A 23023-nucleotide genomic window follows, 5' to 3' on the forward strand; every position below is an offset into this window, starting at 1 on the left:
AGATCTCATGGGAGCCAGCTCCACGCAGGAGGAGACAGCGACAGATCTCATGGGAGCCAGCTCCACGCAGGAGGAGACAGCGACAGATCTCATGGGGGCGAGCTCCACGCAGGAGGAGACAGCAACAGATCTCATGGGGGCCAGCTCCACGTAGATGGAGACAGCGACAGATCTCATTGGGGCCAGCTCCACGCAGGAGGAGACAGCGACAGATCTCATGGGGGCCAGCTCCACGCAGGAGGAGACAGCGACAGATCTCATGGGGGCCAGCTCCACGTAGATTGAGACGGCGACAGATCTCATGGGGGCCAGCTCCACGCAGGAGGAGACAGCGACAGATCTCATGGGGGCCAGCGCCACGTAGATGGACAGGACAGATCTGATGCGGGCCAGCTCCACGTAGATGGACACGACAGATCTCATGGGGGCCAGCGACAGATCTCATGGGGGCCAGCTCCACGCAGGAGGAGACAGCGACAGATCTCATGGAGCCCAGCTCCACACAGGAGTAGCCAGCGACAGATCTAATGGGGGCCAGCCCCATGTTGATGGTGGCACGACAGACCTCATGGGGGCCAGCTCCACGCAGGTGGAGACAGCGACAGACCTCATGGGGGCCAGCTCCACGCAGGAGGAGACAGCGACAGATCTCATGGGGGCCAGCTCCACGCAGGAGGAGACAGCGACAGATCTCATGGGGTCCAGCTCCACGTAGATGGACAGCGACAGATCTCATGGGGGCCAGCCCCACGCAGGAGGAGACAGCAACAGATCTCATGGGGGCCAGCACCACGCAGGAGGAGACAGCGACAGATCTCATGGGGGCCAGCTCCACGTAGATGGAGACAGCAACAGATTTCATGGGGGTCAGCTCCACGCAGGAGGAGACAGCGACAGATGTCATGGGGGCTAGCGCCACGTAGATCGAGACAGGACAGATCTCATGGGGGCCAGCTCCACGCAGGAGGAGACAGCGACAGATCTCATGGGGGCCAGCTCCGCTCTATGCAGGAGGAGACAGCGACATATCTCATGGGGGCCAGCTCCACGTAGATGGAGACAGCGACAGATCTCATGGGGGCCAGCTCCACGTAGATGGAGACAGCGACAGATCTCATGGGGGCCAGCTCCATGTAGATGGACACGACAGATCTCATGGGGGCCATCTCCATGCAGGTGGAGACAGCGACAGATCTCATGGGGGCCAGCTCCACGTAGATGGAGACAGCGACAGATCTCATGGGGGCCAGCTCCACGCAAGAGGAGACTGCGACAGATCCCATGGGGGCCAGCTCCACGTAGATGGAACATGACAAATCTCATGGGGGCCAGCTCCACGCAGGAGGAGACAGCGATAGATCTCATGGGGGCCAGCTCCACGCAGGAGGATACAGCAACAGATCTCATGGGGGCCAGCTCCACGTAGATGGACATGACAGATCTCATGGGGGCCAGCTCCACGCAGGAGGAGACAGCGACAGATCTCATGGGGGCCAGCTCCACGCAGGAGGATACAGCGACAGATCTCATGGGGGCCAGCTCCACGTAGATGGAGACATGACAGATCTCATGGGGGCCAGATCCACGCAGGAGGAGACAGCAACAGATCTTATGGGGGCCAGCTCCACGCAGGAGGAGACAGCGACAGATCTCATGGGGGCCAGCTCCACGTAGATGGAGACAGCGACAGATCTCATGTGGGCCAGGTCCACGCAGGAGGAGACAGTGACAGATCTTATGGGGGCCAGCTCCACGCAGGAGGAGACAGCGACAGATCTCATGTGGGCCAGCTCCACGTAGATGGAGACACAACAGATCTCATGGGGGCCAGCTCCACGTAGATGGAGACGGCGACAGATCTCATGGGGGCCAGCTCCACACAGGAGGAGCCAGCGACAGATCTCATGGGGGCCAGCTCCACACAGGAGGAGCCAGCGACAGATCTCATGGGGGCCAGCTCCACGCAGGTGGAGGCAGCGACAGATCTTATGGGGGCCAGCTCCACCCAGGAGGAGACAGCGACAGATCTCATGGGGGCCAGCTCCACGTTGATGAAGACACGCCAGCTGATAATTGCGTTGTAAGTCTACCCAGGGGAGAACACCCCCCTGAGCCTAGAGATCCCCAACATGGGAAAGGCAATTAAATCCCACTTATCAAATCCTGACTGTGCCCCCACAGCACCCAACTCTGCAGTATTTCATAGGGGTGTGGCTGGCATGATTTTACCCCTCCATCCCAGGGCCTTCGTAGCTGTTTGCCAGAGAGTAACCACGGTTGCCACTCGGCCATGGAGGGTAGTGCTTGTAGCTGTGCCTGTTTGCCCTGAGGTAACCCCACGGCAGCATAATCAGCCTGTCTAGTCGAATTGCAGGCTCGGCCAGGGGAGAATAACCCAGCTGTTAATGGTGGCGAGTTTCCTCGTCCAGTAGTATTTCTGAATATCAGGCAGGGCTATCCCCTTATCATTCCACCCCTTGGTGAGTTTATGTAGCACAACTCTTGCCGGACCCCTGCCCCAGAGCAGTGGCCTAAGATCCACTCTTAGAGGAAACGGGGTGGGGACATCATTTTAAAAAGAGCATGCAGGAAGTGATAGGGGTAGGGACCTTTCAATAACAAACATCTGGCCTCAGTCTGGCGAGCAGCGGTGAGAGATTTTTACTGAAAAATAAGTCTGGATCTGTAGTAACATATATGCCAACATGTAATGAAACCCTTCTGTGACTACTGTCGCCTCAAAGTCACGAGGCAATCGTAATGCCGGCTCTGCAAGAGATAAATTAAAGGTTTTCTCCAATTAATGATATAGCTCACATAGTGGTCAAGGTTAGTTATGATCTGCATTAACCTATTCCGTGTATTGGCGGCATCTGTCACATACAGCAGAATGTCGTCTGATGACCTCACAGTGATCATCCCAGTGCAGACCGCGGACCAACTAGTCCTGTCTGATCCAGGCCGCCAGGGTCTCCAGTATCAGGCAAAAATCAGCAGCGACAAGGACAACCCTGACGGGTGCCACGCTGAGGGGTTCAGAGGGTTGGTCAGGAGTGAGGAACTCTGGTAGATTTTTATGTAGCCGAGTCAGTGGGACAGCAGAGGACGTTGCTGCTGAAGAGAGCAGCGCCCTCTACAGAACCAAACTGGACACGCAGAGTGTGCTCTGTGTGGAGAGAGGCGGGGACACACACAGGACAGGAACCATGACAGTGTCAGTGCTGTACAGATCAGAAACCAGGTGCATCATTAGTGCTTCAAAGCTCCGAATTATCACTCAAGCTAAACTATTTTCCTAAGAGCACAGTAAGGGCTTTGAAGAGCTTCTTTTAACTTCTGCTCACTTCCTCATGTCTCATGTTTAAGGCTCTCTGGTCCATTGGTGACAGTCACTTAGGTATGTAAGTGTCACACTTATGAGAAACTTTCCAGTTTGTAAGAAAGTACTGAGTCCAGCAGTCACAGTGTGTCCCTCAGCTGTCTCATTCTCTAGGTCAGTCCAGGGTCTGAGAGTGCCCGCTTCCAAGGAAAAGATGGTTTTCCATCAGAGAATTGGGATTCATACAACAAAGTGAAGAGACCTCGAGAAAGAAACAGTGGCAAAGATAAAGCGTGTGAGAGAGAGGAGTAAAAAGACATTGAGAACATAATTTAGACATGGTTGAGGCATTCCTGTAATACCACAATTCTGCTAATCGCATTATGACAACTTATATTGTGATAATAGCTACTGAACTACATGAGGACTCACATCTTGAAACAGTGTCTGCATGTATTTCCACTTTTAATCCATTGGGTTTAGCGCCAGCGCTTTGTGGAGTCAATGGACACAGCTTTCCTGTGCAGAGGAGTTGAAACACTGATATATTTGATTCGGATATTTCCAGACACTGCTCGAAGAGTGGTCCACACTTACTCTCCACTCCTTTTTCATCCTCAGTCATGGGCACCCCTTGGCAGTGCCACCGAGGGCTGTATACACTCAGAGGGCAGCACATCACGCAACACTCCCCGCATCCCTCTTACCTGAAACAGTGAGGTGGTCTGCAGCACCCCGGAAGTGCAGCACATCTCCCGAATGGAGTGCATGGCCAGCTGGGGGCAACCCAAGTCTACGACCCGCAGACCCAGCTTAGAGGCCAGGATGGGCCCAATAGTGGTACCGCAGGGGGCATCATTCCGCACCATGAATTCCTGAGAGAAAGAGAGAGCAGGGGTGTCCGTGAGAGTGGGGAGAGCACTTGGAATGAGTGCGAGATATGAAATAAGAGATGAGGCAGGAGGAGCATGGAAGCGGGTGTGAGGCAGATAGAGAGAAAGAGAGGAAGAGAAACACAGGTACCAAGAAAGGAGCGTCTGCAAAGCAGGAAGAGAGTGGGAGAGTCAGAGAAGGACCTAAAATAGCAAACAAAAAATGTAAGAGAGAGCATAGTGGTGAAAAGTAGAGACAGTGCAAGAAAATGTAATGAGATCCAGGATACACACAGCAGTAGTGTTGGAGAGGGGAGATCATGAGAAGGAGAGACAGAGAACTGTGCAGACAAGGACACAAAGTGACAGACAAATGGCGAGAGAGGGACAAAGTCATAAAGTGGAAGGCAGAGCACGAAGGCATGTCAGATGAAGGTAAGAGTGATGGCGGGGCCAATGGAGAATGGAGGGAGCTACAGAAAGAGAAGGGGAGTGAACCCCCGATTCGTCTTTGATATCTCCATCTCAGTGTGGAGGCATCAAGAGAAGGAGAGCTTGAGGATGCAGGAGGGAAGTTCAACAATGAATGCTGGGAAGAGGATGGGAAAGGACGGTGGAGGAGGACGTCAAGGAGAGAAACATGCTGTACTCCGTCGTCTTGGTCCGGACAGTCATGAGCTCCACATTATGGCACACAATGACTGTCCCACCTGAGTAATGCGTCTGGACATTAACGAGGTTACAGCACCATTTGGACAGTGTTTGGGTCAATATACCTCTTAAGAGACATCTCAAGCTCCAGGCTGGGGTAGGACATTTGGCTTGTGGGAAAGATAAACCCGTCACCTGCCTCAGAGACTAGTGACTTGAGCTGTAGTCAATAGGACTCTTGTACAATTGTGGAATGTGCCGTGAAGAGCCTTACATGGGAATTCAGAAATCTGGTCTCACGAGCCACCCCAAGATCCTTAACTAAGGAAGAAGGGCTGAGAGCAACCTGCGCAAAGATTATGTATCCACCAGAATTGTTACAAAAAGCTGGTAACCTATTATTCTGATGGACAAGTCTTCCTGCAGACTCCTTTCCTATGAATGAGTTCCAAAGCGACACCTATCGTAAGCAGGACGTAGTGCCAGTCAACCAAGAAAACCACATAGCTCAGCGATGACAAAGTATCCAGCTTGGGAGCTTGTTTAGCTAAAGTATACAAGGATGACTATGCGGCTATCCAGCAGATGTCAGCTATCAGGACGACTTTAGTGAGAATCCTGGAAGCAGCCCTAATGGAGAGAGAGCATGAATACGCTGCAGTGGTTCTTTTTTGGACATGGTGCAGTTGACACTGAAGAAGAGGCTAGCCAAAGGCAAAATGGTGCATTTGGTCACCACCTTTTCTGTTTCGGCTGTGGCAAAGCTGACAAATAAACTTTTCGTCCTGACTAGTGTGGTCACCGTAATATGACGCAGCACGCCTGAGATCCAGCCTTTGCAGCCGTTCCTCTTCTTTGCTGATATGAGGAAGATGGAAGAAAGATGGAAAAGGGATTGACTGATCCATATGAAAAGCACATTCTGCATTTGTAAGAAAAGAAGGCAGATACTAAGAATCAATCCATGAGTGTAGAACGCATTGAAAGATCGCTAAACCAAAAGGGCTCGAAGTTCAATGACACTACCTGCTGCAGGTATTCCCATCAAGCAGACATTTTCATGGAGAGAGACAATGTGAAACAGGCAGCTGCTCAGTGGGTCGGTTGGGGATGTCAGGACACAAAATTCTAGTCCCATTGAGGAATAATAAACAGATTAGTAGGGAACACATGAACAACTTCGTTATCTTTGGTAAGTCTCTTTCTAGTGGACACTAACTAAAGATTCCTCACCTTTAGAATGCTCCCAGGCACCAGACTGGATCCAAAGAATTTTTCCAGAAATATTCCCGTACACTGGTAGGTGGTGTGGCTCCCGGGTGACTCTATAGAGCTTCGCAAGTGACGAACCGGACATAACACCACCTCTACACACGGACGTCAGTTCAGTTCTTTCTGTGCCCTCTAAAGACGATCTGGAGCTCTGCTCTCAACATTACCCATTTTTAGACGACTTCAAAGTTATGCTCAGACAGGATACAAGGAAAGATGTTGACTAGAAAACAACAGGATTCAAGCCATGCTGTGTGTTGGTCACTGACCCAAACAATGTGTGCTCTCTGGTGCGTGACATCCAGGGCGCAGGTGGTGATGCTGCTTGACTTGAGCCAGTAGCCCTATGGATCATGCTGGGGCTGGACGCTCCTGAATCTGCTCTCCCTTCAAACAACCTGGACCCATGGAAGGGCTTACGTATTAGGGACACTCACGACTCCTGACAACCAGGCTAACCTTATCCAGACATTCCATCCAAGCACAAAACTAGTGATATCACCTCTAGCTATGCAGTCTGTAGTGTCCAAGGCGGCACGCAGTACAGCACATACTTGGCTGAGTCCTGACCCTCCTGTATTGTTTTGGGCAAATGAGGTCCTGAGGTCTTCTGAGACGGCCGGCAATAACTTGTAGTCAATATCCCATCAAGCATGAGTGTACCTATCCAAAAGGTACAATGCATTAAGAGACCTGAAGGCCATGCTGGTCAAAGCTAATATTTTCTTTCCTATTCTGGGATTTGTAGGAAAAGAAGTCATCTTTACCTTACCTGTGGATGCCTCAACCACCAGACTTTCAAGTGTTGGGTGCTCAGTCAACAAAGCTAGGGGAGAGGGGGCCAGGCTATGTAGCCTAGTCATTGGTCGACTGAAAAGGGCCCAGAACATGCCTTATCCCAGTTATTCATCAAGGTGCTAGTAAGGGATTTATTGAATGGCAAGGCTGGTTCAGATGAGGTTTGCCTGGCTGGAGTGGTCCAGTTAGCAAATTCATCTTATGTTCTAATAGTGGGCAATTGTAAGTCCCAAGATTCAGCTTTCCCCTGCCCCATAGAAGCACTTTACTCAGTCAGTGCCCAAGCGGTGAGTCTAGCTCAGTCTCAGGGACTGTGTCCAGACCTTTGGCATTCTTTAAGTTTATACACAGGCCATCATCCGCATAATGCGGAGGGAGGAAATTCTCCTCCTCCTCACCCTCAGCATCATGAGGGACATAAAGCATGCTCTGAACCACTTAAGAATCTAATCCAAAGAGACCATCCAGCCTCTCGTAGTACTGGAGTTGCAGCAGAGGCCTACAGTTTTGAAGACATTTTAAAAAAACGTATTGTGTGATTTTATAGCATGACACAGGCCTGGAGTCGATCAACGTCAGATTCGTGTTGGAACTGAATCTCGGGTTGGCTCAGGTGGAGTTGGTATCAGAGTGGGCACAGAAGAAACAGGTGTGGACTATGGTGCGGAAGTCTGAACCAGCATTGGAACGGGCACAAGACCAGTTCTTAGGAGGTTGGTCGCAATCAGGGGGGACCCACTGGCAAAAGTCTGACTGCGGGCCATTGCGATTCCATGAGGCTCAAGGTGTGCCAGAGGGGAATGCAAATGTCTGCAGAGTCAATGTTGGCCCAGGAAATTCAGCACGTGACGGGACTAGTCGTGGGACCAGGTCAGATTCGGGCAACATCGAAGGGGGAGGATCCTTAGCTTGACGCTCTTACAATGTCTCCCCAGACTTCAAGTGGTAAATTGAGGTTGTGTCCCTCTTCAATTTCTTATGCTCATGACTTTGAGCCAAACTGCCACGAGCATATGATGTGTGGGTCTGTGATTGACCTCTGCTTCCTGCAGTGCCAGCACAATTTGAATTCTGTTGACATACCACCTAGCACACTGTTGAGGTAAAAATGTGAATAATATGGAAGAAGAAGACATTTACAATCTTACAGCATGGCAAGGAAAGAAAGAACTGATGTCCACGTGCAGGGGTGGTGCTTAAATGTGGATCTGCTCTAATTTCAAGGGCGATACAGAGTCACTGCAGAGCTACACGGTGCCACTACCGGCACTCAAGAGCTTTGCTGAAAATCAGCGGTAGAAGAGATGTGAGTTGGAGGGAGAGAAGTGAAAGATAAGATGTTGAGGGATGATCTAAGACCACAAAAAGTCCATGCAAGGATCTGCGCTAACCCACAAGACAACGGAAGAGGGCGAATGATCCTAAGGAAGTAAATAACAGAGCTGGGGTCAGAGTGTGCTGCAGCGGACAGAGAAGACAGTTGAAGGCCTGGAGAAGGGAACTAGAAGGGGGTCAGCAGAAACAAAAGGTGGGAAACTATGGAACTAGAGCCAGAGGGTCAGAGATTGGGAGACGGTAAGGTGGAGGGCAGAGGGTTCAGGGGAGAATTGGAGCCGGGAGGAAGTCAGACTCAACGGGAGGGCGGTAAGCTTTACCTTTTGAAAGATTCTGCAGAGACCATAGAATATTTGCTTTGAACAAAATCAGAATTTGATGAAAGCATGCTGCTCTCCTTGTGATGACGTCCTGACTTTGAAAACCCTAAAAGATCATCAGATCAGAGCTGGAGAGAACCCTGCATTTAGGGCACACTGTCAAGGAGTCTAAATATTTAATCGTTCCAACTTAAGTCTTGAACATCTGCTGGCGGCGAATAGAAAGTTAGACAGTCGGTCAATAGTGAATCCATGACATACTCCTTGATAAACCGGTATGCGGAAGACGTGCAGCTCCAGCGCCCAGGAATACAGAAGGATGTATGGATGGTCGGTGTTTAAGTTTCAATTAGTTTATTAACAATTCACAGTCTCTGTTACTTTATTCAAAGGAAGAATGTATCAGAAACCAGATACACAGCCATGGCAATGATCTCTAAACTCAATCAAATTAATTTCAACTTTTAACCCTTCATCGGCTACGACCTCTATGTGAAATCAAAGTGGGCATACACTAGGTCCTGAAAGGGGGAAATCACAGTGCACAGCGACAAAGCAGCAGATAATGTTGGCAGCTTAGAGTGTCCAAAGGCATCGGTCTCTGCCAGTTCCACCTGGCAAAAAACACACACTGCTTTGCTATATATATGCCCCCTCAGGCACAACGGGAAGCTTATTAATGTTCCCAGTTCTTCGCCGCCAGTTTGCTCCCGATATTTCGCAGGGCTCGTCTCCTTGTCAGTGTATCTGGAGCCTGTGCTCCTGGAGGCACCACTTTCTTACTGACCGCTGCTCTCAGGATAACCCTTCCCCCCTCAGAATATCTCTATGTGAGTAGCACTGTCCCCCCATCTCTGAGATAGTGTCTTGTGTTCTTGAAGGAAGGCAGAACGCTGATCTCACAACCTGCTGTGCTACATTGATCGATCGCCACCCACATTCAATAGCTCCTAGATCTCCCAGGACTCTGAGATGGGGTCCTCTCAGCAGGTTATCCAACTGTTCGATTCTTTCATCCAGCTGGAGGTGTCCCTCAGTCTTTCACTGTGTATCATCTCGGTGGACCGGTCTTCAAGCTCCTGAACACAGAGTTTCATTGTGCACTGCTCCATTTTTCACATCTCCTCAGAAACGTCTTCCAGTTTCCCACCTACTGCATTTGCAAAGGAGTCTGTTCTTTCAGCAAGTCCAGTTGGTAGTCTGTTACTAGAGCCCAGAGGCACTCTCTCTCCCATCAGTAGACCGGCACTCTAGGGTGTCCTGCCAGTCAGCACTCTTTTCACTTTTCAAGCCAGTTTTGTGGGACTGAAAAAAAGCCCCCAGTGTTGACATGGCTTGAGTTGTCTAGAAGTTTTCCCGGTTAAAGGTGAGCAAACCCCTTGGGCATTCACTAGTCTAAGTTCCTATCTACAGTGCCCCCTCCTTCTAGTCATTCATGCTTTGTAATCACAGCCCTGCGCAGGACATTAAAAAGGGCACTGTCAGTCTGGTGGGCACACAATGGTCTGGGCTGCTTTGTGCCCACCAGGGGTAAATGAAGACTCATGTGGCCTCCCTGTTCACCCCTGGGCACCTTCAGACGAATGCCATACTTGGAGTTAATCTGCAGCATTTAAAGGTCTAAAGTCCACCCCTACATCCAACAATGCTGCAATTACCGGCGCTGGTGATTGCTCTCGAATGCCTGGTCCTGACATGGGGCATGAGAGCTACCACTGCCATTTCCTGTTGTTCATGTGCAGTGCACACCTCCTCTGTGGTTCGAGTGGGAAGGATGTATTGCTTTGTGGAGTCTCTAAACTCCCACCATGTCTGTGGAAACCCACTGGGTCACCACGGCCTCCCAACATTGAGTTGAACCGCTGAGCAGTCCTAAGTAACCCTGGATTGGCCCTGCAGGGGGACGAAGGGAGCCAGTTCAGCAGCTTGCAAAAACTGCAGCCATCTTGGAAGCCACTGGCTCCGCCCCCTTCAACAAGTGTTTTAACAAGAACTTTGCTAATTGAAACTTGTTACAAGACTGCTCATTCGCCTTTGCTAAATCAGAACAGATATTCTTTTGTAGAAGCAAGTCTGAAATTCCTCTGAATGCATCGCATTCTGGACGCTGGAGGCAGCCATTATGGGTGATGCCTTGGCCTGCAAGGGGCAAAACTCGATTTCAGACGCTTTTTTCTATCTTGGCATTACCGAAAGCTGCAATACCCATCACAGACTGAGCCAGAAGATTTCCCATCGACACGTTTCATCCTTGAGAGTAACACTTTGCTGTGTGGGGATCAGAATGTGAGCTGCACAACAGGTAATGGATAGATCCGGCAGAGAAGCCTCCATTCTTGAAGTCGATGGCTAGATGATGACAAGCAGGGAAAAAGATGCATGGAGACTAATTTCACAGAGTTAGCAAATCTAAAGACAGCACTGTCCTTCAACAATACTTCCTCTGTATGAAAATATACTGCAGCGAGTGCCCGCTGTCATGAGCTATCTGTACCAGGAGTATCAGAATATGTTCCAGCTTTTTTTCAAGCTGAAAAAGGCCACTGAGCTTCTTTTGGAGAAGAAAAATGTTAGAATCAGCTGTCCAGACTGGTTGAAGGAAACGCATCAGGGCTTTTTAAAGTCAGCTTGATAAATACTCAAGATGTTCCATCTGTTTCTCCGGAGACAGGCATTATGGAGGTGATAACTTCCAGTGTACCGGCTCTCCTACGGATCCATGCCCCATAGATCTGTTGGTCAAGGGGTGAATGTGGTCAACCCCGCGGAGAATAAGCTTCTTAATGATTCACTTTCAATGGCTGTTCTTCCTGAAGCTTGGAAGCAGGCAAAAATACTCCCTCTCTTGAAAAAACCTTCTACTGATCTTAGCATGTTGGCAAACAATAGGAATATTTCTTTACTACCTGCGCTATGGAAGGCTTTGGAGAAATTTGTCCATTTTTGCCTCTCCGATTTTTTGCAAACTATAGATCTCCTTCACGTTACTCGGCCTAGGTTTCAGCATAATTTGAGCACCAGAACTGCCCTTTTGGAGGTGACAGAACACATCAATGGCACTCTAGATACGGGTGGTAAGGTTATGTTCAATATCTAATGGACCCTTTTGGCACAGCTTGCAGAATCCTTTGGAGCAAAAATGATCTCGTCCGTCGGTGAAACACAGCTCCTTTTCTCCTTCAATAAAGGTAAAAAGATCTATTTAAGCCTTATTAAATCATATCTAGGTACAGTTCTCAATTGGATGCAGCAGAATTAACTTCAGTGTAATGCAGACAAGACGGAGAACCTCTTTTTTAGTCTGACTTCTCCTTTGGAGTGCTCCAAGTGCTGGCCTGAGTATGCTTCCCCTTTAGCCTCACAAGTGGTAAAGAATTTGGGGGTTAAGCTCGACAACCAGCTTTCCTTTCAGCCCCAAAGTTGTGGTATTGGTGGACACATTTTTTGGTTTCTCCGCACACTATAAACATGTTTTCATTTTATTCCCTTACATGCCAGGAAACGGTGGTTCAGGCCGTAATCACTTCTAGGTTGATTTGTGCCAAAGCTCTCATTCTGAGCCTGCCAGGCTAGCTGATCGAAAGGCTCCAGGTAGTTCAAAATGCAGCAGCATGACTTCTTAAGCTCTCTCTTAAAACTGCAATATCTCCTTATTTACATCCTCTACATTGATTTACAGCCCAGAAACAGATCCTGTTTGAGGCACTCGTCTTGACTCATAGAGCCTTACATCACATAGCCCCTCATGATCTCAAATCCAGAGTAATTTTACTCTACCATAAGCGAGCTTTAGTCCTCTCAGATGGCGTTGGCGATGGTGCCAAGGATGAAACGTTCAAGGAAAGGTGGTTTATCTTCCTCTTTTCTGGTCCCACTGCCTGGAACAACCTTCCTCTTGAGCCGCGTCTTGAAGTGTCTGAATTGGGATTTAAAAAAGCCTAAAGTCTTGACTTTTTGATCCGGTTTAGTTCCTTTCCCTATAGTCTCAGCGCCGCAACACTCTTCAGAGCATCTGTTGCACTTTATAAATCCCTGGTCATTCATTCATGTACGTTACAAGGCGGTAAAGTGGACAGCAAAGGAAACCATACAGCAGCCTTAGCAGTGCTTTGGACTCGGACTAGGGAAATGCATCTTAGTTTAAAACACAAGATCTAAAGTAAGAGGCGGATGAGAAGGAGGTACCTGTATTAATAACAAAGTCCACATTATCAAGGACAATTGCAAAATAGGTGAATAATTCGACCTCCTTTCAGAAATAAATCATTATTGTTGTAGATGTAAAGGGAAAACTCTGGACTCAAACTCTTCAGCAAAGACAATTATCCCACCGAACTCAAGAGCACTGAAGGTGGGGTGAGAGCCTCTGGGACTGAACCTTCTGAAACCAGATCTGCTGGTCAGCAACGCGGAGCGGAAGCATTCTGTGCCAATCCCACCACCGAAAGCCCTTCATCGACCCTCCTCCTCCATAGACTCCTTCCTTCCTTCCTTTTTTCATGACCGAATGATATCAGAAAAGGAATCAGACTGTCCCAATCCAAGTTGTATATACAAAGGAGATGCAATTGTGGTCTTGAACCCCCACATTCTAACCCTTTTATCTGTTTTTTTAACAAATGGGGGCCAGGCGGGATGGTCTTGGGATCTTCGATCCCAATCTCGGGTCGGCATAACCTGGCACCCAGAATACGTACTGCGACGGTATCAATCTCCACTTTGAAGGATCTGGCTCAGGTGCGACGGCCTCACTGGGGCATTTAGCGAAGAGACCCTCTTGAACCCCAGGGTGCTCCAGGAGGAGGTCTGAGGCAGGCGCACCCCTTGAAGTACTATTAAAACTTGGATGGGGTAAAACTACTTAAGGAAGTGGCGACAGCACCGCTTAAGAAACAGATTGTTTCTCGGCAATATCAGATGAATCCACTCAAAGAAAATAAAGAAGTTAGAGGATGCTGCTTCACCAGACTCAAAACAAAGGCATCGAACCATGCAAGCTGTTTTAAACTGATCAGGGGGTGCACGGACAAGCTAACTTGCCAGCAAACTTCCTAAGACGTTGGAAAGGGGAAAGCGAGAGAGAGCAGGATAAAAGAATTTGAGAAGAGGACACCACACAGAAAAAGCAAACTTTACCTGCACAGGGACATCCAGGCGGCTGGCGATCTCCCGCAAGATGGCTTCGGTGATGGCAGTGGAGGCATAGCGCTGGTTACTATTCACTTTAATCACTGGACCCTACAGACAACAAGGAGGGAGAACATGAGTAACTGAGATAAAAAACAACGCTAAACCCACATCAGTGCCCGGTTACCACACTCACCGCCACCCTCAGAACTTAAGTGGTCATCATCATTTTAGATACCCAATGTTACCACCACACGAATATAAACTCCTTGCACCCAACAACGCCTTTCCTCACAACCACCCGGTGTATAACCACCACCGATACCAAGCACACTGTTCTGCTCCCATCCATATTATATCACAGTATTCATGGCCCACCCAGTCTGTCACAGAGGCTGGATATCTGTACCTCTACCACAACCAGCCAACTACTTATGCACCCCCCCCCCTCAGTTCAGAAACATCTATACCTTTAGCAGTAACCAACCACCCAAACATGCTGCACTGAGCAACCAGCAAAACATACTGCACTGAGCAACCACCCAAACATACTGCACTGAGCAACTACCCAAAAATACTGCAGTGAACAACCACCCAAACATACTGCACTGACCAACGACCCAAACATACTGCACTGAGCAACCACCCAAACATACTGCACTGAGCAACCACCCAAACATACTGCACTGAGCAACTACCCAAAAATACTGCAGTGAACAACCACCCAAACATACTGCACTGACCAACGACCCAAACATACTGCACTGAGCAACTACCCAAAAATACTGCAGTGAACAACCACCCAAACATACTGCACTGACCAACCACCCAAACATACTGCACTGACCAACGACCCAAACATACTGCACTGAGCAACCACCCAAACATACCGCACTGCGCAACTACCCAAAAATACTGCAGTGAACAACCACCCAAACATACTGCACTGACCAACGACCCAAACATACTGCACTGAGCAACCACCCAAACATACCGCACTGCGCAACTACCCAAAAATACTGCAGTGAACAACCACCCAAACATACTGCACTGACCAACGACCCAAACATACTGCACTGAGCAACCACCCAAACATACCGCACTGCGCAACTACCCAAACATACTGCAGTGAACAACCACCCACACATACTGCACTGACCAACGACCCACACATACTGCACTGACCAACCACCCAAAAATACTGCACTGACCAACCACCCAAACGTACTGCACTGACCAACTACCCACACATACTGCACCGACCGACCAGCGAAACATACTGCACCGACCAACCAGCAAAGCATACTGCACTGGCCAACCACCCAAACACACTGCACTGACCAACCACACAAACATACTGCACTGACCAACCACCCAAACGTACTGCACTGACCAACTACCCACACATACTGCACCGACCGACCAGCGAAACATACTGCACCGACCAACCAGCAAAGCATACTGCACTGGCCAACCACCCAAACACACTGCACTGACCAACCACACAAACATACTGCACTGACCAACCACCCAAACATACTGCAGTGAACAACCACCCACACATACTGCAGAGAACAACCACCCACACATACCACATACTGCTCTGACCAACGACCCAAACATACTGCACTGAGCAACCACCCAAACATACTGCAGTGAACAACCACCCACACATACTGCAGTGAACAACCACCCACACATACTGCAGTGAACAACCACCCACACATACTGCAGTGAACAACCACCCACACATACTGCACTGACCAACGACCCAAACATACTGCACCGACCGACCAGCGAAACATACTGCACCGACCAACCAGCAAAACATACTGCAGTGAACAACCATCCAAACATACTGCACTGAGCAACCACCCAAACATACTGCAGTGAACACCCACCCACACATACTGCACTGAGCAACTACCCAAACATACTGCACTGACAAACCACCCAAACATACTGCACTGACAACCCACCCAAACATACTGCATTGATCAACCACCCAAACATACTGCACTGAGCAACCACCCAGACATACTGTACTGACAACCCACCCAGACATACTGCACTGAGCAACCACCCAGACATACTGCACTGACCAACCAGCAAAACATACTGCACCAACGAACCACCAAAACATACTGCACCAACCAACCGCCAAAACATACTGCACCGACCAACCGCCCAAACATACTGCACCGACCGACCAGCGAAACATACTGCACCGACCAACCAGCAAAACATACTGCAGTGAACAACCATCCAAACATACTGCACTGAGCAACCACCCAAACATACTGCAGTGAACACCCACCCACACATACTGCACTGAGCAACTACCCAAACATACTGCACTGACAAACCACCCAAACATACTGCACTGACAACCCACCCAAACATACTGCATTGATCAACCACCCAAACATACTGCACTGAGCAACCACCCAGACATACTGTACTGACAACCCACCCAGACATACTGCACTGAGCAACCACCCAGACATACTGCACTGACCAACCAGCAAAACATACTGCACCAACGAACCACCAAAACATACTGCACCAACCAACCGCCAAAACATACTGCACCGACCAACCGCCCAAACATACTGCACCGACCACCCACCCAAACATACGGCACCGACCACCCAAACATACTGCACTGAGCAACCACCCAGACATACTGCACTGAGCAACAACCCAGACATACTGCACTGAGCAACCACCCAGACATACTGCACTGAGCAACCAATGAAATATACTGCACGACCAACCAATGAAATATACTGCACTTACAACCACCCAAACATGCTGCACTGAGCAACCACCCAAACATACTGCACTGAGCAACCACCCAAACATACTGCATTGACCAACCAATGAAATATACTGCACTGACCAACCAATGAAATATACTGCACTGACCCCCCACCCAAACATACTGCACTGACCAACCACCCAAACATACTGCACTGACCAACCAATGCAATATACTGCACTGACCACCCAATGAAACATACTGCACTTGCCAACCAATGAAATATACTGCACTGACCAACCACCCAAACATAATGCACTGACAAACCACCCAAACATACTGCACTGACCAACCACCCAAACATACTGCACTGAGCAACCACCCAGACATACTGCACTGAGCAACCACCCAGACATACTGCACTGAGCAACCACCTAGATATACTGCACTGAGCAACCACCCAGACATACTGCACTGAGCAACCACCCAAACATACTGCACTGACAAACCACCAAAACATACTGCACCAACCAACCACCAAAACATACTCCTCTTTTAAGCGATGGGATTGTTAGCGGCTTGGAGACATCTAAAATGCCATAGCAGAGTGTGTGGAAATGGCACACAACATTCTGCATAAGGCACTAAAGGCATGAGGATGCAATACAAATAGGCTCACAGAAATTGTGTGGAAGGAATCTTCACCTGAGAGACCTTGGAGCAGATCTGATTACCACACACTCTGCACTTCGTTCCTCGGAATCAGAAGATTCAGAAATGGGAGGAAGTGCGCAGTAGAGATGGAACGAAGTTCCCCCTGCCCCCTAGGGCTCCCTGCAATGAGAACTGCAGAGCTGCCCCAGAGTGAAGCTGGACTGAATCACCTTTGGGTGAAGATGCCACTTGTGATCGGAAATATGATGCCCACTGAGATCGTATCCGGTCACGTTCAGGGGTCCGACTAAGTGGGCCACAACCAATCAGACACGGAGCCAAATCCCAAGGCCACAGTCACAATGCCTCCAGGCACAGAGGGCGTGAGACCATGTCACTCTCCCAACAGGCATACCACACTGTGGTTATGTTATCCATCTGGAACTGAACCGACTAAACATGGAGGGAAGGAAAGAAGCAGTGAGGGCCAGGTCGATCTGCAGAAGCATGAACAAGTTGAAATGCAATTTCTGCTAATTACGGGACCACAGGCCTCTGATCTCCAGTGCATCGAGACAACTGCCTTAACCAAGCGATGAAGCATTAGCAGCACCCATGGCCCGTGCCGATGGGTGGCAGAAGGGCTTCCTAAATGCAAGATGGTCCCTTCACCAGCCATCACTGCAGGGCTAAAGTTGCTTCCCAAAATATCCGGAGGCTGGGTCCACTGCAAATGGAGATACAACTGAAATGAGCACATGTGCCACCAAGAGCTCCACGGCGGCACCTCTTCTGGGAGAAATCGAGACCTTGTTCCTCCGTGGTTGGCAATATAAAACTTTGATGTTGTATTCTCCACCCTGAAGAGTACGGTTGGACCGGCGAGCCTTGGGAGGAACGGCTGTGGCCCCATCATAGGGCCTGAAGCTCCAGGAGATCAGAGTCTACCCAGGGACCTCTGGTCCACAGCTCTTGCATGTGAGCGCCCCAGCTGTTCATGAACGCAGGCCTTGTGAGCTCCCCTCTGTCCAACCGAGGATGGAAAGAGAGGCCTTGATTGAGATTTGAAGGGGATCTCCACCATAGCAGCACCTGCTTCAGGCGCCTGGTGACTTGGACTGTGTTGTTCCATCAGCCGTTCATTCTCCAGCTCTTGCTGGACGGGTCTTATTTGGAGCCAGCAAAAAGGGTATGACACCTTTGCAGGATGACATCAGGCCCAGCAGAGACTTGTGCTGCCTTACTGTGTCTGATTGGCTATTGGAGACGTCTTTTGCCATGACTGGAAGCTTCCTTGCTCTATCCCATGGGGGAAAAGCCTTTTCCAGTTGCATTTCTAGTTTATTTCGTAGAAACTGAAGTTTCTGTTTGGTTCATAAAGGTTTTATCAATGTTCAGTGTCAGTCCCAACCTACTAAACAGACTGATGCATGCAGTTGTAAACGTGTTTGCCTCTTCCTTTAAATGAACCTTGACAGACAGTCGTCCAAGGACGGATACACTTGGTGACCCAGCCGTCTTTGAAAGGCAGCGACTAAAGCGAGGCATTCAGTAAATATCTGACCTGCATGCGGCGGTCAACATGAAGCGCCTTGAATTAGTAGTGCCGCCCGTCACTGAAAAGCAGAGTGATTCCCTGCACTTCCCGTGTATAGGGGTATAGAAATACGCATCTTGAAGATCCGGATACATTAGGTAGTCTTCCTTCCTGGATAATAAGGAGGGCTTCTTAAAGCGTAAAAAGGCGAAAAGACTCTTTTTCAGGATCTTGTTCAGTTCTCCGAGGTCTATCATCAACCTCCCTTCTCTGGTTTTCAGATTTATCAAAACCAATCTCGAGCAAAGACTCTGGTTTCTCTGTGATTTCTGAACAGTCTCTTTTGCTCTCTTCAGGGGGAGTAGAATTCTTTTTTGCAGATTCCTCAAGTGAAGATTATTTGCTTTCTTGGAAGGGCGAGACAGGTGGTCTCTGTTGAAACTCCTGTGCGTGTCTTGAGTGTACAATATGCCACACCCATCTGTGCGATGGTTTGGACTCCCATGAGGGGCCAAAAAGGGAACTTCTTCCCCCATTTTTGAGACCGGGATGGTGGGAGGGCAGCTGAGGGAAGTCGAGCTCTCTTGCAGTTGTCACTGGAGATCCTCTGAAAGGCGCTCCTCTTCGATCCAGATGATCTACCATACCCTCACCCTTAAATGTGGTTTGTTGTGTGTGGGGGGGAGGGGTAAAAAGGTCTGCCTTGATTCAAGAAACTGATTGAAGGCTCCCCTGATGGCTTAAGATCTACGTGAGCCATGAAAAGTGGCCGAGTTGGGACGTCTATACTGTACGGCTCCTAGGGATTTTGCTGTATCTGTTCTAAATTCTCTGCAGCCTTCATCCACGCTTCCCTTTTTTTTTTGTATTTTTTTTTTATTAACAGCAAGAGAAGTGGAAAAGAAAACTATATAAACAAAGACAATACAGATCATATCATAGCTTAAAAGGGAAGAATCACCTTGAACATAATACATATAATATGGCAGAAGAAAAAAAAAATATTACAAAGGACGCCAAAATAGCATATTAAGTTATAAATCTGAATAGGTTTAGTACTATAACATTCTAAATAAAATTACCCCCAATTTTTTCAAATTTACATAAAGATCGAACCCCTTTGAGCCTAGCCAGAGCCACCTCCGTGTTATAAATTTCATTGACTAGGGCCCACCATTCCATTATGTGTGGAGGCTGAAGAGAAATCCAAGCGCGAGCAATGGTCAATTTTGCACATGATAATAAGATAGTTATTAAGGACTGTTGGGGGAGAAAGACATCGTGTATATCTAATAATATTAGAGAAGACGAAAGAGAAGGAGGTCTGGCCAGTTTTAGTTTCAGCATTCGATCAAAGGCAACCCAAAAATCATTAAGAGCAGGGCAGGAAATCAACATGTGCTCTATATTAGCACCTACCTGAGCACATTTAGGGCATTTCGTGCGATCGCTAGTTAGACTATTAGCCGACCATTTGAGGATCATTTCAGGGGTATAGTATAACATACAAGTCGATTTGAATTGTTGCAGTCTTAGACTTGATGACTGCACCAAATTATTCAGATTTGAGAGAGAATGAGCGATCTGGTTAGAATTAATCGGAAGTCTCAGTTTCAGGCTCCATTTCTCCGCCAATTTGGAGCAGTCATCAATCTTATATGAAACAAAGCAACTATACCCATCGCTGATCAGAGATTTTGTTTTGGATGAATATAAATAATTCCAAATATCAGAATCTACAACCTCTAAAATTTTCATCTTATGGATCACAAAGTCATAAATTTGCATATATTTAAACCTCATTTCCTCGGTCAAGTTATATATATTTAAGTGCGACAAAGTCTAGAAAGCCCTGAGCACCGTAAAGATCCGCTAATGTAACAATTCCGAAAACAGGCCATGATTTTGCTTGACCATCATTAAAAATGCCGGGAAAGCCCGGGTTTCCCCAGAGCGGTAATTTAGGGTGAAAAAAAGAAGTTTTACAGAAGGACAAAATATTAAACCATATTTTCGCAATATCCCTTGCAGTCTTAAATCTGACCCTTTTAAAATAGTTGGGGTCATTCAGTCTTAGCAAAAACATTCTGGCGTCTGATTTTAACAAAATAGTATGATAGAAAAGTTGCATTTCTGGATTGAGCAAAGAGCGCAGACGGCTAATAAAAGTAGCCCAAAAATATAATTTAAAATCTGGAAAGTTGAGACCTCCTGTATCTAAAGAACCTTTAAGTAGCTTTAGAGATCTACGTGCTTTCCTATAGCCCCAGATGAAACTGCTAAACATTCCATCAAGCTTCTTAAAAAAAGTTATTTAAAGCCAACGGTATAGATCGAAACAGATAGAGAAACTTTGGTAATACTTTCATTTTTATCAGGTTAAATCTGCTTATGATATTTAAGGGTAATTTATGCCATTTTTTTAAGTAAGAGAGCAGTTGATTTCACTAAAGCATCGTAATTTACTGTAATAATATCACTAATTTTAGCAGAGATTTTGACCCCTAAGTAATTGGCAGTTTGACAGATTCCAGAGACAGAGGCCGGTAGTTTATAGTTGGCCACTATTTGTGTTTTATTTATATTAAGCTTATAGCCTGAAACAGTGCTAAATCTATCCGCCTCAATGGTAATACCCGCCAATGCTTCTATAACATTAGTGGAATATATAGCTATGTCGTCCGCATAAGCTGTGATTTTCAATGTGTGAGGTCCAGATGTATATGGGATTATTCGTGCCTCAGATTGGAGAGCAGCTAAAAAGGGTTACATTGAGAGGGCAAACAGTAGGGGTGATAACGGGCACCCCTGCCTGGTGCCCCGTGAGATAGGAAATAAAGATGAAGACAGGCCAGCGTAGTTTATACTGGCAGTAGGGCTATCATATAAGGCTCTTATCCACCTGACCAGTTGACCCTTAAATCCCAAAAAGGACATTACCGACCAGAGATAGTCCCACCCCACTCGGTCAAAAGCCTTTTCAGCATCTAATAAAATCATGCCGAGTGGGGTGGACTCTATCTCAGCCATGTCAAAAACAGTAATAGCTGTGTTGACATGGGTCGTTGTGTCCCTACCTAATACAAATCCATGCTGTTGTGGATTAACAATCTTTGGAATAAACAGAGCCAGTCTACTTGCCAAAATCTTAGCAAAAATCTTGGCGTCGGTGTTAATAAGTGAGATGGGTCTATAGGACCCACACTCATCTGCTGGTTTATCTTTCTTTAGAAAAAAAAATATTTTTGCTATGTTCCATGATTTAGGAGCCTGCCCTGTAACCCCAATAGATTGGACCACCTGGGAGAAGAGGGGGAATTAGTTCCTCAATGCATATTTTATACAGTTCAATTGGAAGAGTATCTTCCCCCGCTGCTTTACTTGATGGCAGAGATAATATGGCTTGCCTAATCTCGAGCAGAGTAATATCTGCCGATAGTTGGTCCAATCCTTGGGTGTTATATTTATCCTTGATGTTATTGTGTAAATAATCTAAAATATCCAGTGAACTAGGTTGATGCTCGGGAGTGTATAGGGTTTTGTAAAATTCAACAAATTGAGCCAAAATCTGCGCCGGCTGATTAAATTTGATATTGTTAGGGCCTCTAATATTCTTTATTAAGGTCTGAGCCCTGTCATCTGCCATTTTGTAGGCCAATATTTTCCCAATTTTATCCCCCCTTCATATTGAGAGAGTTTTGATTTGTATAATTTGGCACTACTTTTTTCAAAGAAAATTGTTTTTAAATTTGATCTATAAGTACCGAGTGTCAATCCCAATTCGACCACATTAGAAGAGCCAGTTCGTAGAGCGTCCGCCAAGAGTAATACTTGAGCTAAAATATTAGAAATCAGTTTAGCATTAGCTTTTCGTCGCTCTGAGTTCTTTCTGAAAATATATTGTTGGGTAAACCCCCTAATACTAGCCTTTAGAGCGTCCCAAACAATTATGTAGGATGCAGAATGAAGATTGATTTCCATAAATTCCATGAGATGTGATTTAAGCTGTGAGATATAATCTAAATCAGAAAATAAATAACGGGGGCAAGAGAAACTTCTGGGGGCTGTATGAACTTGGGGATTATTAAATATCAGTAGTATTGGGTTATGGTCCGAGGATACCCGTGGGCCGATCTCCATGGAGCTAGATTGTATAATGATATCCGTGGCCCAGGCCATATCGATACGAGAACAGAGTTTGTGGGGCGCCGAATAGTACGTATAGCCAGGTATGTTTGGATGGATAGTACGCCATACATCTTTAACATTGTGAATCCGACTAATATCAAGAATTGCAGCACGGACTTTGTGCATACGTTGAGAGGCGCCCTGCCTCGTGGTGTCTAATTGATAGCTCATGGTACAATTAAAATCCCC

General features: G+C 47.6%; 1 protein-coding gene across 2 annotated transcripts in view; it reads right to left on the reverse strand.

Annotated features, from left to right (window-relative positions):
• Positions 1-23023, reverse strand: part of DNPEP (aspartyl aminopeptidase) — a 381605-nt gene that overhangs the window by 33786 nt on the left and 324796 nt on the right. For both annotated transcript variants that reach the window (XM_086954396.1, XM_086954397.1), the window contains exons 13-14: positions 13704-13805; positions 4027-4194 (exon numbers count right to left, since the gene is read on the reverse strand). In XM_086954396.1, the coding sequence (XP_086810522.1) occupies positions 4027-4194; positions 13704-13805 (270 nt within the window). The remainder of the gene's footprint in view (positions 1-4026; positions 4195-13703; positions 13806-23023) is intronic.

The sequence above is a fragment of the Lissotriton vulgaris genome, chromosome 2_1 (genome assembly GCF_964263255.1).
Source record: "Lissotriton vulgaris chromosome 2_1, aLisVul1.2, whole genome shotgun sequence".
Classification (NCBI taxonomy): domain Eukaryota; kingdom Metazoa; phylum Chordata; class Amphibia; order Caudata; family Salamandridae; genus Lissotriton; species Lissotriton vulgaris.